Source organism: Struthio camelus, chromosome 4 (assembly GCF_040807025.1).
Source record: "Struthio camelus isolate bStrCam1 chromosome 4, bStrCam1.hap1, whole genome shotgun sequence".
Classification (NCBI taxonomy): Eukaryota; Metazoa; Chordata; class Aves; order Struthioniformes; family Struthionidae; genus Struthio; species Struthio camelus.
In genome coordinates this window covers 14,920,378-14,936,759 of record NC_090945.1, presented here as the reverse complement: position 1 = coordinate 14,936,759, position 16,382 = coordinate 14,920,378, and the positions used below count along the sequence as shown (strand labels likewise).

At 41.4% G+C, this 16,382-nt stretch overlaps 1 protein-coding gene across 2 annotated transcripts in view; it reads left to right on the top strand.

Annotated features, from left to right (window-relative positions):
- Positions 1–12,382, top strand: part of HPGDS (hematopoietic prostaglandin D synthase) — a 33,848-nt gene extending 21,466 nt beyond the window's left edge. For both annotated transcript variants that reach the window (XM_009674489.2, XM_009674488.2), the window contains exons 3-6: positions 4,556–4,648; positions 7,836–7,945; positions 11,380–11,478; positions 12,092–12,382. In XM_009674489.2, coding sequence (XP_009672784.2) covers positions 4,556–4,648; positions 7,836–7,945; positions 11,380–11,478; positions 12,092–12,256 — 467 coding nt within the window. In that variant the 3' untranslated portion in view covers positions 12,257–12,382. The remainder of the gene's footprint in view (positions 1–4,555; positions 4,649–7,835; positions 7,946–11,379; positions 11,479–12,091) is intronic.
- Positions 12,383–16,382: the final 4,000 nt, after the last annotated feature.

Genomic DNA, 16,382 nt, shown 5'->3' with positions numbered 1-16,382 from the left:
ATGGCTTAGGCTTACCCTCTGACAAGGTTTTCTTGTCAGGGAGTGTGAAGTCTCTGCAGATTTCTTTCCAGCAACACTAAAGAACAAGAACAACAAAATCAAAATATTAGAAAAACCAAGGATTTGATGATTAAAGTTTAATTTAAAAAAGACTACAGGTTTAGCTATCCAAACAACATGCTTTTTAAAACCCTGTTCTCCTTTAAAGTGAACTTTCATTCAAAATCTGGAAATCAACACAAGCATTCGTAGTGCTTTTTACTACAAATGAGAAACAAAACAAGCGGAAACTACAAGAGAAAGGTCACGTATTTTGTGCATGCCTGAGAAATGACACTGTTGCTAAGAGGATGACAACAGATTTTCAGTTTCCCTTCTTAAAACGTATTTGCTTAAGTGAAGCTGGAAACTTTGCAAGACAACATTGCTTTGGCAAACATGGAAAGAACATCCATATAGATACACATGGAAATAAACTGACTTGAACCAACAGCAGCCCCCTAATCGATCAACGTTAAAGAAAAATCAGCTAAGTGACATGCACATCTTTCCAGTTTTCTTCCCCTCCTCCTTTTTTTTTTTTTTTTTTTTAAATCTTAACTATTGGTTCATGATTGGTCTCTGATTCATGTTGGCTCACGATTTGCCTCTCAAATTCTCATTCTACTCAAATGAGATCCTGCTCACCTTGTAGCCTTACGTGCTGCCTCCTTCACTTACTTATCTTATGTAGGAACATGTGCAGGAAATGGCCCCATACGTTCAGTTCACGCAGAGCTGCATAAATTATGCCTTTCATCAAAAACGGGCACCATAAATTTAGTAGTGTTTTATTACAATGCTCCTACACGCAGCACATTCATACATCATGAAAGGTTCCTTAAACATTAATGTGTTGTTGATTAGCAGAGATAGGGCCAAAAATACTAGAGGAGGCTCAAAATAAGCCAAGGAAGCCAAATCCTCAAGGGGAAGAGTAGCACTGCTTAAGCTCATTTACAGACAGATCATTTTCTGTTTATACTTTGGTGTCCGAGTAGATGGCCCAGCTGTGTTTTGATCTGTGCTTGAAAAATGGGCTACAGCCAAGGTGTCTACAGAGGCCACAGCGAGGCCATTTATCAAAGCCCGACCTTATCTCCAGCAAGCAGTGAAACTGTGTCTATCCAGTGGGAAAGCTCTTTGCATCCTTCCTAGCAATGAACCGTATCTCACAAACCATCCCCTCTTCTCCACTGGTACAAATTAAAAAAAGAAAAAAAACAAGAGCACACGAGTGAGAAGTCTCCCGCTTTCACACTGAATGCATTTCTGTCCACAGCACTCAGAGGCTCATATATAAAATCAGTCTCCTGCTGATACAACAGTACAAAATTAGAATTGTTCTTTTCAAGTTAACAGAAAAGCAAAAAGATGCTTCACTCAGGTTATTAAAAACTTTGGCCTTCCTTCAAGGATTTTGGGGTCTAACACCTCAAAGGCAAAAAGGCTCCCCCCCCCCCACCCCTTTTAGAACTTTGCCAGTCTGAAAAGTCAACTTTAAGCTGTTTTACCTTCTTCTCCAAAAAGAAGGACATTCATCACAAATATTTGCTGCCCCTTCTCTATTCTTCGCTATTTTCTTCAGCTGTAAAGCAGCCTGGACACCTGCCATAAGTTTTGGTAGGCTGGAATAGCACACCCTGCTAAAGGACTTTTGGGGAAAAAAAACCCCAGGACACCCACAGAATTTTTACCGTTGTCTGCACAGCACGAGTTTGTTTTCGCCAAAGGTTTCAGAAGTTCCACTCTTATTTACAGATTAGTAATTCAACACTTGACAAGCAATTGGCAAACCAATGCGTAGTCATATACATGCACTGTATCAGCAAGAGAAAAATCAAAGTTTACATCCAAATCAAATTTTTCCTGTTCTTTAACAGAAAAAAAAGTAATCAACTCATATCTGGAACACACAAGAAAGGAAGGAACATCTCCCATCTAGCGCCTCCTATGCTTTAAAGAGTTGACTGTTAGTGATGATCACAATTTCTACACTGCCTCTTCACAACAGATCCCAAACCTCTAAATAAATCAAAAAATAATTATTTTTGGACATAAGACTTGCACGACAACATTCAATAAGAGCTACTCTGATTTATTAATTTTATGCTTGCATTATGAATTACAAAATATTTCTACTGGACACAAACCAATAGCTGTAGTTTTCATACTTTTTCGATTTAAAAAAAAAAAAAAAAGCGTTTCTTAAAACAGTTTCTTCTCCAGAAAAGAATAACTACATCCTAACGAAAACAGGTCAGTGTTGAGCCAAAAGGAGTTTAGAGCCAACACTCGCATTCTGAAGGAGCGAATAACAACCTCATAGAACTCTGTGGACTAGCAAAAAAGGAATCCAGAAACGACGAGATCCTTTAGGAACAGAACATCAGGAGTTACTGCTAGCTCTTCCACACCTCCGCCAAGCTGCGTTTTTTGCATTTTCCTCAACTGTCAAAAAGATGCCTCTGCCCTTTTGCTGTAATCAAAGATTTCTAAAAAGAAAAAAAAGAAAGAGGAGAAAGAAAAAAAAAAGCCTGTCATTGCCCTTGTAGCGACTGACAAAGTGAAACGTCAAGCTGTGGCTTTCAGACTTTCCTCATGTATGTAAATACAGTCGAAAATGATCTGTTCAGTTTCTAGATTAAGCAATTCTTGTTTCCTAACTGGAGCCATGATCATTGTGTTTTGACAGTTATTGCTAAAGAGACTTGCATAGTCACGTTGACCTCGTCACGACCACATCAGATCAGTCGCTGTCTTACAGGGGCCTCTGAAGACCGCCTGTTAACTCCTACAGGGGTGACGCTTTTTGTTCTGGAGCTAACTGTGCTTTTCCCTGCTGTCCACCTGTCAAGCTCCTAAGTTGGAATACAACTTTCTTTGGTTTGGGATGCTTCATAAAACGCTGTAAGCTTACTATGCCATCACTTTTACCAGTGAGGTAATTCTCTGATCCCCTCTGTTTGCACTTGCTGGAAAGATGCACTGCTGTCCTGCATAAACAAATGTTATTTCACGGTACTGTGGCTTTAAACAAACTGGTATTCAGGGCACCCTGCACAGTTAATCCGCAGTGCAGAACCAAGGCTTTTCTCGTTTTTATAATCAGAGAGCTTTTCAGTTTAGCATTCAGGATGTGTCTTTCCATCACTGGATTCTCAATACAGTAACATGTGGACTTGCCAGGCAGGACCTTGCTGCTCTCCGGATAACAAGCATATGGAGTCGTCTGTGCAACAACTCTATTATTGTTTCAATAACAAATAGCATTGTATGCTTTCTCCCTGCGGTAAAGCAATCTTAATTCTTTGTGAGCTCTCTTGCTTCTGCTAGTCATCAGCATCAAAATTTATACTGGCCTCCCAGTGTGTTGAACTCAGAAAAATGACATCATTAGCACTATGAACATAGACCTAGACAAAACGCACAGAGGAGCCCTCGATACTTTGTGCAGCTGCCAAATTGATTTTGCAGATATGGATTTGACATCTAAATTCTCCTACTTCATGTGATCTTCATACTGCATGCTAAACTACAGAGCCATGTGGTAATGTTCATCAATTACCGTATCACTGATGAAGTTATTTTGCTTAACAGGTCACAAATGCATGAAGTTTCACTGTTCTCCTCTTTCATTGTACATCACCTCCACTCTAGACCTGAGCTGCTGCATCTCATATCCTTTGCCATGTACCATACTGAGAGCAGCCTCCTGTAGTCATATTCTCATGTTTTTCCCAGCTTCAGTTTTGTTCCAAGATTCTGCTTAGTGTGTCTTCCCCCATCCTTAAGTTTGGGGGCTTTTTTCCATGACTGACTGAGGTTTTTTGAGTGCAAGCCAAGTAAATTTGAGTATCTTTTTGCATTTGTGGTTCAGTATGAGACCTTTATCAGTCTCTTGGTCTTGTTAAGCTTTCACCTCATCTCTGCTGGAGAACTGTCATGTTAACTGTCTTGTTACGCTAAGCTCCGAAATATAGGCACTTTTCTGAATCATTTCTCCCGAATTCAAAACAGCAAACTAAAAAGCACCTTTGCAGCTTTAGGCCAAATCTCTTATTTCATAATGCAGCAGGATCCTGCACTACTAAAACTTCAGTAGTACTTTGCCTAACCTCTACAGTCACTCTCCAGAGGAGGGCAAAGCAGGGAAGAGGAGTTAAAATAAGGCTCCATTAAGAAGTTTCCTTGCATAAAGAATTCAGGATATGTGGGAGCACGTTTAGCCTTTAGAACGCAAGGCTAGGAAATGGGATATCTGGTTTCTACCCTACAGCTGTCATCTTGCGACATTACCCTGCTCATCTCCTTAACCTTTTGGGTTTTTTCTGTTCTTTGGGGTTTTTTTTTGTTAATTTCAGTTCACATCTATAGCAGTTCCCTATAGAAATGCTGTGAAACTGTTAAGTATTCTAACAATGCTTTCCCTCCCAGAGTGTTAAAAATGCATCTATTACAGAGTCCATTGATAGGGGTTAGGATTTATTCATTTATTTATTTTTCTGTCTCCAAGCTATCCCATTCGGCAAAACCCCCGTTCTGGAAGTAGATGGAGTTATCATTCACCAAAGCCTGGCGATAGCAAGATACCTTGCCAGAGAAACAGGTAACATGTACTTGACAACTTTCTCACTCTGTTCTGCACCTATCTTTAATGCTTTCTGTCAAAACACATCCGACCCTAGCAAAAACAGAAATAAAGTAACAGAAGTCAATACTAGTGAGACAATATTGGTAGCAGCTTTTCTCAGGCGTAAAGGACTAGCTATCAGCCTCTTCGTCACACCTGTAGATTGCTTGCCAACATTGAGGGCTGACTACAGAAACGTAGCGTGTTCTATCGGATGCTATTAAGGGTGCTACTCACAAGGAGATGGTCTAACCAACTCTGCACCTAGGAATGCTGCGTGGTGGCACATGCATCCTTGGCAGGCTGCTTTTCTCTAATTTGCTGCTAGAGTTTTGCTTACTTGACTGTGACTGCTGTAAAAGTCCTCATGAGATCTCAGGCTCTGTCCCCTGCAGTTCCAAGATGTGAAAGAAGAAGAAAAAAGAGAAAAAAACAACACAGAGCAAGGTGAATCAGTGGCATAACACCTGAAAAAGCTATGTTTTGTTTTGTTTTTTTTTTTTTGCACATTTCTCATGCTTACCTTTTTGTGGTTCTCCAGCATTCACTTTCTTCCTTGTTACCGAGGAAGAATTGCTGATACCTGGCTGGGGATGGGCAGAAGAGAGGCGCAACAAGACGAGTTAGGCTAACCAAGATTACGGGGTCAGGGAAGTATTTTCTTTCTGGATTCAGACCTGAAACGCTATAGCTGCATGGGCAGGGCAACCTTTGACCCGAGCTATCCATTACCTTCAGCAACATTACCTTCATAGCAACACACTGCAGGGCACTGGAGCTCTGTGACAAGATTTAGAGACATTTGCATGTCATGCAGAGAATAAAAAGCTGGGGAAAAAAGGCTCAAAGTAACAACCTATAGCATGAGGTGCTACGCTGTTCTGAGTTAAAGCCACTTTGCAAAGCACCTCTATTTGCATAATAAATGTGTACACTTAAAAGAAAACTCACAAATAACATCCCCTTTATATTTGATTGATTTTTCCCCTCTGTACGTAGTACATGGTTTTTGGTCCGACTTTTCCAGTCAACAAGCTTTATTCTCCTATCTCTGCACATTAGAAAATCAGTATTTGATTTTCCTAAGGCTCTGAGGGTAAGTTTTCCATGGAGCTAAATTTTGAGCTCTCATGTTAATCAGAAAGAGCATCAGGACGAGGAACCTTTGAAAGTATTAGAGATTATCACAATCACTGAAACAGATTTAGGCAACAATTCTATTCTGAAGAGAGATTAGATCAGGTGGTGACATCACTCTCATGCTTAAATATTACAATCTCTGAAAGTACGTGACTGGTTAGATAATGTGATATAAGACTTTAGTAATGCAAGTAATCAAAGAGAGTAGTCAGGGCTTGCTTTAGGTCAGTTAGCTGTCATTCAAAATCATCTGCAAAACTAGTCTAGCTGAAGGCAGAAGTTTATAGTGTGCTGAAAGTCAGCAAACTGAAGATGAGGGCAGGGAATTGAGTACTATCTTACTGTTACTTTTTTACGTTCTGAGCAAAAATACGTAACCTGCCTTGAAAAAATTCTCCAAAAGAGTCTCACATCTTCCAATGGAGTAAACTGGAAAAACAAAAGAAAATACAGCACTAGGGCACTAGCACAACAGATTTTAAGGCATGCCTGCAATAATATTTTCCTGCCAATTTCTTCTATACTTGATATAACCTACTTCTTTCAAAAGAAAAAAGCATGAAGAGAGTCCATCTGGAAACATAACATAGCAAAAAAACAAAACACAACAACAAAAAAAGAAAACAAAAAACAGACTTCTTTCCACCCACCTTACCTCCCTACCCTAGTCCTATCGGGAGGCTGATATAGAACTGTACTTCTTTCATGGTTGTAAGTCTTCTATCTTAAATATTCCCTGATACTTTTTACAGACCACAACACAAACGTACTTCTGGTAGGAAGGAGAGAGCACACAGCGTGGGTGGGTGGGTGGGTGGGTTTTTCCCCCCCCCCCCCTCCTTTGTTTGTTTGTTTTGAGCCAGATCAGAGGAGCAGGCACCTCATCTTCAACACAGCATGACCCGTAGCACACAAATGATATAGTCTGGAACTAGTATGTACAGCTGAAGGCATGACAGAAACTGCACAGGTTGTCATCTATACCTTCAGTAGCGTCAAACCACGCTGTTTTCACTCCAGTGCTAGCGATGCTGTTAACTATGGCAGAAAAAAGTTCGCATGGAAGGGAAAATGCTTTCAGTTCATAGTGGAAGCTTGCTACTCTACCCCTTAGGTCTATGTACGTAACATTAACTTCTAATTAAAGAAATAGCATTTTAGGCACCCATTACTACACTTTACTACAGGCTCAGGGGAATCTGATGCCAAAAAAAAAAAAAAAAAGAGAGAGGCACATCTTTTACCTTCAAAAGCATCAAGTTTAAGTCAGGGAGACGGCTCAGGAGAGGAAGGGTATATGCTTTAAGGGAAGTCATGGAGTTTCCAGGTGAATCTTAAGGAGAGCTGAGAGAGGAGAAATCAATGACCTGAACCTGCACAAAAGCATTAATAAAAGGGAGGGGAGAGAAAAAAGAAAGAAAGAAAGAAAGAGAAAGAGAGAAAAAGAAGTACTGAGGAGACTGCAGGGAAGTGGAAGGGCAACAGGGGAAAAAGAGTGGCTTTGGAAAGAAGACCAAGTTAGACTAAGGTGCCTGCTTACAGTGAAGTAGCAAAAAGCAAATAGATTCAAAATGGGGCTGAAGGCTCAGAAGAGAGGGAAAGAGAAATGGACTTTCATGGAAGCATTCTGGAGATTGCTTTGAGCAAGATGACAAGGCCACAACAGGGAGAACAACATTGAGAGTTGGTATAAGGGAAGGTTAACACAGAGGAATTGGTGCTGACCCTTACTGGACATTCTGGATGGTGAAAAGCAGAGAGAAGGATTTAAAAAGCAGTAGCCAGGCGAGTTTGGGTGATGGAAAAAACAATGCATTACCACTGATGGCTAGAGGTGGAAAAGCACAGAGATGAAATTGCATCTGGATGTCAGGAGTCAAAAGCATACTGTGAGTACCAAAAAAGCCATGGAGAGCACGTATTTGTATGGAGTTGTGCACAAAAAACAGAGCTTACCTCTGGGGTAGCAAATATTCCTGCTGGTGCTATCTCTAATCTTACTTTATACGTTTGCTTCTCCTAGGTCTGGCAGGTCAGACTCCTGTGGAACAGGCTCTAGCTGATGCCATTGTGGACACCATAGATGATTTCATGGTGCTGTTCCCTTGGACAGAGAAAAACCAGGATGTGAGAGTAAGGCAACCACTAATTTAAACAAAGATACCACATAAGCAACAAGTGCATACCTAAGCACCTCCTCTGGAGTGACAACCACATACTAATCCTTGGGTCTGCCACCTCAGCAAAACTCTGCTGGAGGAAGTCCATGGTTCTTCCTCCAGGCTATTCCAACCAAGGCCTTCTGCTCCCTTCCACCTCTTCCTTCACCAGATTTTCTCCCTCAGTAGGGACAATGATGAGGCCATCACGATCTGCCCCTCACCGGTTCACCTTTAATCAAGGATGCCGCATGTGTATATGTCAAACTACTATTCAAAGGGGAAAGACAGGACACTTCCATCCCACCATCTTGCCATAGCCAAACAAACTAAGCTAAAAATCTTTATTTCTGTTAAGTCAAAAGGATTAGCAGCTCAGTTAAGCTAGGATAGCTTAACTATCTTATCTCTTGTGCTTGTACATCTTGATTTCTTCACGGCAGTTAACGAGTATCATTCTTCAACAACATTAGCTGCCACAGACAAATGCTTTTCAATTGCCAGAGCAATGCAAGACTCTGCATACTGATAAGAGGCAAGGTAGCATGTCCCTCACTGTGGCCGTGCTCTTCAGGGCCCCGTGGCCCTACCTCAGTCCTTTGTGGCGCTTCTGTAAAAACTGATGCCCAGCCTAACAGGCCCCCATGGATACTTTAACACACAGTCACAGGCAAGTCCTAGACCACTTAGGATTGTCAGTGTCATTCCAGTCTATTACCCTACTAACTCATCAGAGCCCCCAACGTAAGCATGCAAATTAGTTGTTCAGCAAAGAGGGTAAAGGATAATTTAACCGCAGTGTCACAACAGTTCTACTCAGCTCTGATCCAAAGAGAAAACCTGGGTCTTTTATGAAAGATTTAGCATAACAACGCTTCTAACCATTAACAGTCAGTGCAACCACCTTCCATTTATTCACATATAACGTTTCAGTTAGACTAGGGTATTGTATTATAGAAACCACGAGTACAAAACGTTAACATAACAGAAAATTATACACAAGTGCCCTAAAATCTTTCAGGGGATACCTGAAAACGTGTTTTGAAGTTTTAGTATTCAGAGATGCTAATTACTTTATCTCCAAGTGACTTCTTTCAGTTTCCTGATGCAGGGAGGGGAGGCCGCCTCATGATTTCTAAACACTCAGGAACAACAGTACTATTGCTAGAACGCCGTTACCACAACAGTTCTACCAGTGTCATAGCTATCCCCTTACAGAAAGGGAAACTGCCATGATACTGGCCGGGTGCGTCACAGTTCACAATTAAGCACTTCTCCAAAATCAAGGACCCAGATCATATCACCATTGCTTAATATAAAAGGGAAGAGAGTCCACAGGCAACCCTTATATGCCTGTACGCACGTTTGTGTGCGAGAGTGTTTCGGGCCACAGAACTAGAAACTTATTATCTCGGAGCTTCTAACCTTTTCAAAGTCAGTATCAGCCGTTCTCCTTTCTCCTCCTGCGTCCACTGCCACCACCTCGTGGTAGAAGCGCAGTCTAATGGACGTTCTAACACTGAGAGATTTAAATAATTTACACACAGCAAAGCATAAAAGTCAGAAAACTTCCCCAAACCTGACAACGATTACAGGACCATCTATCCTTCAGAGACGGTTTTAAAAGGTGCATAATATATCCAGCCAGTAGCCAGAAGAAAAATAAGCAAGGAAACACAGGGAATCGGCCCATGGCATCTTGATTTGTGGCATGCACACATCTTCTTGCCCTGCACTCCCCAAAAAGGGCTTACCAGACAGTGGAAAAATACATCAAGTCTTCAAACAGGTCTGCAGAGATACTGACTTTATTCCAGGCTGCATCTTTTGGAAGCATTTAAGCTGCTCTCTCTTCAACATTTTACCTTTTCTCCTTAACCTGAATTTCAAAGCTGTTGAAATAAGTCCATTACTACATGGACTTAAAGTTCAACTTCACCTGAACGTGCTTCTCCAAGTTCAGGTCAAATAGGAATTAGCTGCAACTGCACAAACTGTGCCACACAGATCTGACTAGATAATCACAACAGGTGCAGTGCTTTTTGGCATCTCAATCTCTTCCACAAGGGTAAGAAAGAAAAGAAAAAAAAAAAAAAACCACCCACAACCACCACCACCACACCACAGAAAGTTTATGTCCAAAGGAAACAGCTAAACCTTTATGAGTGGTGTTAAAATCTTCCACTACAGGCAAGACCTGGGTGAAGAACACCACCACATACAGTCTTATCAGGCATTCTGTTAATATACAACTATTAGGGCCCTATATCCTTCAATATGGATGTTAGCCTTCAAACCCATATATTTTAAGCACCTCAAATCTCATTGCGAGGAGACAAAAATGGTGAATAAATAACCTGCTAACATCAAAGCTAGAAGATAAATCTGGTACAAGCTCAAAATCCAAGTTCCACGTCTCACATGAAAAGGGCTGATAAGGAAAAGCAAGCGGCCAACGTCTTTATTAAGCAGTGAACTCGACAACCTTGGGGCTAGACAACGAAAGGCTTCATTACTTCCAGCACTCCAGAACTGAACAGTGAAAGCGATCAGAGGACTCAAACTCCCCAACTCTCTTTGGGAGGGAACATCATCAAAGACGGTAGAGCAGAACTAAGCTGCACGGCCCCGTTTCCGGAGGACGTCAGCTTGTCAGTAACTGACAAAGAAAATGCTTTTTAACCCAATACCCCATTAACCTGAGGGATGTTATTCACACAGGTGTCAGTGCACAGCAGTAAGAAGATGGCTTAGGGGATTTGAGGGATTCGAACGACTTTACAGTATAACGCATATCAACATGTAAAAGAGAAAAGCCCTTGTGCTTAAGGCCAAAAAAAGGCCATGTTAAGTTAGGAACAGTTTCTTTTACAAAGAAGTTCTTCCCAGACCCATGGCAGACTCGTGCCTTGCAGCAGCTGCGTGGCTGTTATCACAGAAAAATGACTGGCCCAGCTACGTCCATCATATCAGAGTGTACGTACGAGCCCCGAGACACTCCTGAGATAACACTAAGGGAGCAACTGGCTTGAAGCACTGCTCCCTGAGACACACAAATGCTGCGTCTTTTGGGCACAGAATGTATTGCACAGGTAGCGGCCTCAGCTCTCCCGTTTCCTAGTGCCCCTCTGCACCTACCTCTCCATTCTTTACTTGCTTGTTTTAAATAATTGCTAGGTTTGTTTTCTTAATCCTTACTTGTAAGTCAACACATTCCTTCCTCCACCAGAGAGGATAGTACTCTCCGCTCTAAAATTTGGGTCAGACCAAAGGAATCCATTGCCATCTTTTTCATATTTCTTTCTATGGTACATCTTTTTCATAAAGAAGAAATCCCCAAGAATCCCATTTTGATGACTTCTGCGCTTACATGCGAGGGGGGGGGGTATGTTCTGTTCTTCCCCCCAGAAACAAGCATTTAATGAGATCTTCACCAACCAAGCACCGGAGTTACTGAAACACCTGGATACTTTCTTAGGGGATAACAACTGGCTGGTAGGAAAATCCGTAAGTATATTTTTGGTTTATTTCTCCAATTCCAATCAGGTTGCCAGTAAAGCAAAATAACTGACTATTGGTCAATTTGGGGATTTCATGCCATCCTACAAAAAAAATCTTGTAAAACAACTACCGCTCTTTTCAGTTCCTTGTTTTTATCAATACCCTCGTTGCCTCAATCACAAAACAAAAACGGTTTTCTGTGCCATTGGAAAGGGAATTTACCAAGCCAATTTATAGGCATGTTGACACAGCACATCTTTGTACTAGTCACTGGAAGTTGTTTAGAACTCAGCTTAGAATCATTGTTCTCATTTTAGGACAACATCAAAAATGAAAGAAATTAAACCCTTTTTTTTTTTTTTAAACCCAAACTGTTTAGAAATGAAGACACTTCTCTGCAGCACAGATTCTGCCTGAAAGATGTAACAATGCAATTCATATTTGTAGTAAGAACTTGATTTAACCCATTCTTAATCATGTTAGGCCTTGCATTACAACCTTATTGCTAGCTCTGTAATTGTCAACAATTGTCAGCAACTTAGCAAGAAACAGACCAATTGACCTTTTGAGGTTACCAGTTTATTTATTGCTTTCTCTCTCCATCTCTTGTTTCCACCAGGTAACATGGGCTGATTTCTACTGGGATGTGTGCAGTACGACACTCCTGTCCTGCAAACCTGACCTGGCAGACAGCTACCCCAGGCTTTTAGCTCTCAGAGACAGAGTGCAAGCGCTTCCTGCTATCGCGGCCTGGATCGAGAAAAGACCAAAGACAATTATGTAAATCACCTGTTTAGACCTAGGAAAAAACCCCAAACAAATGCATGTTTAGATTTTAACATCACAATTAACAAGTGTCATAAGTTATTAATTTTAGAATCATTTCAATAAATTTCAGATGGATATGCTATACTCGACCCACAATCTACTTGTTTATATGCGTTCATGACAGAATAAAAAAAACTGACTTAGTAGAGTAGAACCTGGGGACAAGTGTGGTTCCACCTCCATCTCTCTCACTATAAATAAAGTGAGAAAAATGACCAACCCAAATAATGCTCTGTGGCTTTTCAGAAAGGGGCGGGGGGAGAGGGAGGAAGCAATTTGCTTGGACAGCTGTCATCTCAACAGTGTTTTATCCTTGTTGTAGGCATTCAGTGCTGGAGGAAGCCAGGCTAGTTCACAGAGGGCCTATGAGTGGGAGGGCTAAAGACATGAAGCAAAGGAGGTGATTTTCAAACCACTTCACTGTTACATCCCGAGATATGTGCAGAATGCTGCAGGTGTCTGGACCTTTTTAGCACTCTTATGCCCAAGGTAAATATATTGCTAAAATTGCATTGATAGCAAATTATTCCTCGAAAACTCATTCCTAAGGTCCCCACTGATACAGACACAACAGGCTTCTGCACTCAGGCCCTGGAAAAAAAAAACAAACAAACAAACAAAAAAATCACGCTTAGTCAATGGACTTCAAGCTTCTCGATCACCTTCTTTGACCTCTTGCAGTTCCTGCTATGCCACTGCAGAAAAAGCAGGTGCCCAGCCAAGCTGCCCCACACCAGCAGTCCTTCTCCATAAGCACACCAGCTGCAAAAGCATTCAGCTGCTCATCATCTCTTCTAGCAAGCAGGGGTCAAACAGGGGCTGTGGTGAAAGCTAGGTTTAAAACAAGCAAGCAAGCTTGTTCTTCCAGCAATAGGGAAAACCGATGCGTGGAGCTTCTGACAACAAGGACCATTGCAGATGAGAGCAGCCGTTGTGAATTCAAGGGGAAACAAGCACTTGGAAGAGAGACTCCCCTGTGACTAGTAGGTAGATAAATCACAACAGACTTGGGTAATCCTCAGAGCTGAAAATGGCCAGTTATGGGAAACTAGCCTTGTTCCTAAACACTTGCTTTCCCTCTCCCATCTTTTAAGTATTATTTCACTGAGAAGAACATGAGTAACAACAACCAGCCATTAAACAGTTCAGAGACTAACCAGGTACTGGCAGAAATGAAAGGTCCGACCTTTGGGTCTTTTCAATATGGAATCTCCACTTGCTTTTGCAACTTCTTTTGCAGTCTGTTCTAGCTCTTTGCACATTTTTCCTTCTTCAGCTTCCACTCTCCTCTCTTCTTCAGCAATAGACTTCAGATAGTTGCAGGTCTTCTTTCTGTACCTCTTTCCCAACCAGAGACACAAGTACCTGATGAAACTGAGTAGCAAGACCTTCCCCAAGGGAATCTTGGCAAAACTAGATAAGGGATTGAGGGTGCAATCCTAGCCCAAGGGAGACCATTTAGTTTCATCCATTACAAGTACTCTTTCTTTTCTTAAAGCTCCACTTAGTGGATACTCTGACTTAAAGCACATTGTGCCTGGGAGGCAAGCTGACTTACAGAGCTGTTGCAGCATTCTGGAACTACTTACCGCACTCAGACAAATAAACAATGATTTAAAGGCTACCTTTCATTACCTAGCCACTGTTTCCTTAGCATTCAGGCCCTGGTCAAAACTCAGAGAAGTTTAAAAATTACTATGCCCTGGTTTTGGGGGATTTCCATTTGCTATACTTCTACATTTTCTTCAGACTAGCTAGATAAAACTGAGCTTCCGTTGCAGACGTTATTTCATTTCCTCATTGTTCAAACAGAGCAGAGCATTAAAATTAGCTTATTTAATTAAATTCAACTTATTAGTTCCTATACCTCCTTCCAAACCAGGTTACACATACAGGGAAACACATAGGGAGGAAAGGAACCTCACCTCTCCGTTACAGACCTGCTACCTAGAGTCACCTGATAATACACACGTCAGGTAAGACACATATGGTATTTTTGTTAAGCCCTGAGCCTGGGAATTTCTAACACTGTACTGCTAATAGCATCTGCAGATTGCAAAAGCAGTGTATAAAAAAAACAAACGGTACACTTATTCTGCCTATAGGGAAAAAAGATGGCAGAGTTTACTGAAGATTATTTAGCAGAACAAAAACTGAATTCCCAACTCCTTTTTGAGCTGAAGCATCTATTTACTTTCATTAACAATAATTTCCCTAGAGGTAACTAGGCCACCACTGAGCCATTTTTGTTCTCTGACCCTCATATCACAACCAATACTGCCTACTTTCCCCCCCTCCCCTCGTATGACTCCCAAGTAATTTGAAGTAGAAACAGAAAAACAGTAAACAATAATAAGCTAGAAACACCAGAAACACCAGTATATTGACTCTGGGGGTCTAGAGATGTGATTGCTTTAGAAATAAGCACTGCTCAGTTGACCTGCATTAACTGATTACATGCACATACCAGGCAAATATAATCCAAAACAGTCTCTATGGCAAGCATTTTATTTTGCATTTGAAACAAATAGCTAAGAACATGCAAATACAATGCAATAAGAACTGAATTAGGACCATCCACAGCTGAAAACAACAACTCTAACTGCAATAGCTTTAACAGCTATTGCAGTTGTCTGCTTCATCCAATAAAATAGGCGGAAATAAAAAAACATGCTAGACAAACTGATTCTCCCACACGCCAGCGCAACGGAGCTGACATTCCCGTATAACGAAACATGTCTTCATCCTATTTCAGCTATGCATTTTGAAATATGCAACACTGTCAGATGATTCCCATTAACAGCCAGGTTAAACTTAGTTTGAACTTTGAAAGCACACTTTTAAAAGCTTAGCTTTCACTTTCTATCAATTTTGTACTGGGGGAAAACACTTGGGGGGCAGGGGGAGAGACCCACAGCCGTAACCAAAATAAGAACAGATACCCACTTCGCAGACTACCTCATTGACAAATCACTAGCAGTGTCCACAGACATGCTGAAACACTGAGCAAATACAGACTAGAAAACTAGGCTCTTTGAACAAAGAATATTTCATCCATGCCACTTCTGTGCGCTCGCTCTGAACCTCGGTCCCCCTCTCAACTCCTCATTCCCCACTCTTCATATAAAACTTTTCAAGTTAAGTTCCTCCAAAATAAGCAACAAGTATCTTACTGTTAGAAAGCCCAGAGGCACCTGAGATGACAGAAAAAACTCTGGCACAAAGGAAAAATTGTGATATTAAAATCCTACCTCGGCTTCCACCTATTCCCACAGCTGTCTCAAAACTTGATAGCCACCTCATTCTTTGTCCTTCAAATTTCTCCTGTTTCATCTTCTCCAATATACCCAGGATTACATCAGCATTGTAGCTGCTAAGTAGCTAAAGCACCCACCCAAAAATCACAAGCCAGAATGAATTTGAGGAAACAATCCTCAGCGATTCAGCCTTGTATGGATTTGCCGAGCTCTGTACAGAGCAAACTGCAGCTGAAGCTTTAACACGCAGCAAGTGCAATAAGGAGGTCCCCATACTCTGCCTTCCCCCAGCTTCCAAAAACAGAGTCTAAATCTTCATTACTCAGAGTGCAAGAGACTTAAGGTTTAGTCTTCCTCTGTCCAAGGAAACTGGCATCCTCATCTTCTGCCCCTCCAAATAATGTCCTAACCAGCAGATTATAAGCTTAAGGCGCAAGCACACCTCCTTATCTCCTACCTACTCAAATCACATCCCAACAAGCAGACTAAAAGCTTTCAGTGGAAGCGCAGGCATGCCACTGAGGCTCTTCATTTCACTGAAAAGAACTCAAAACTCACTGAATTCTTCAAGAAGAGAGCGAGACTTCGTTAGCAGAGGGGAGAGCTGGGCTTTCACCACCTACACCAGAAACCAATGAAAAAAAAAAAAAAAATCTTAACCTGTGTGGAGTTCCTCCTAAACAGCACTCTCCACTTTTGTGACCAGTACTCTAGCACAATTTTGATTTGACTATAACGAAAGATTACTAATAAATGACTACTGGATAAAGCCAGGTCAGTTCAAATGGAGCATTTTAGCTAGTTTGAAAGCTGCTTCTTTTATTT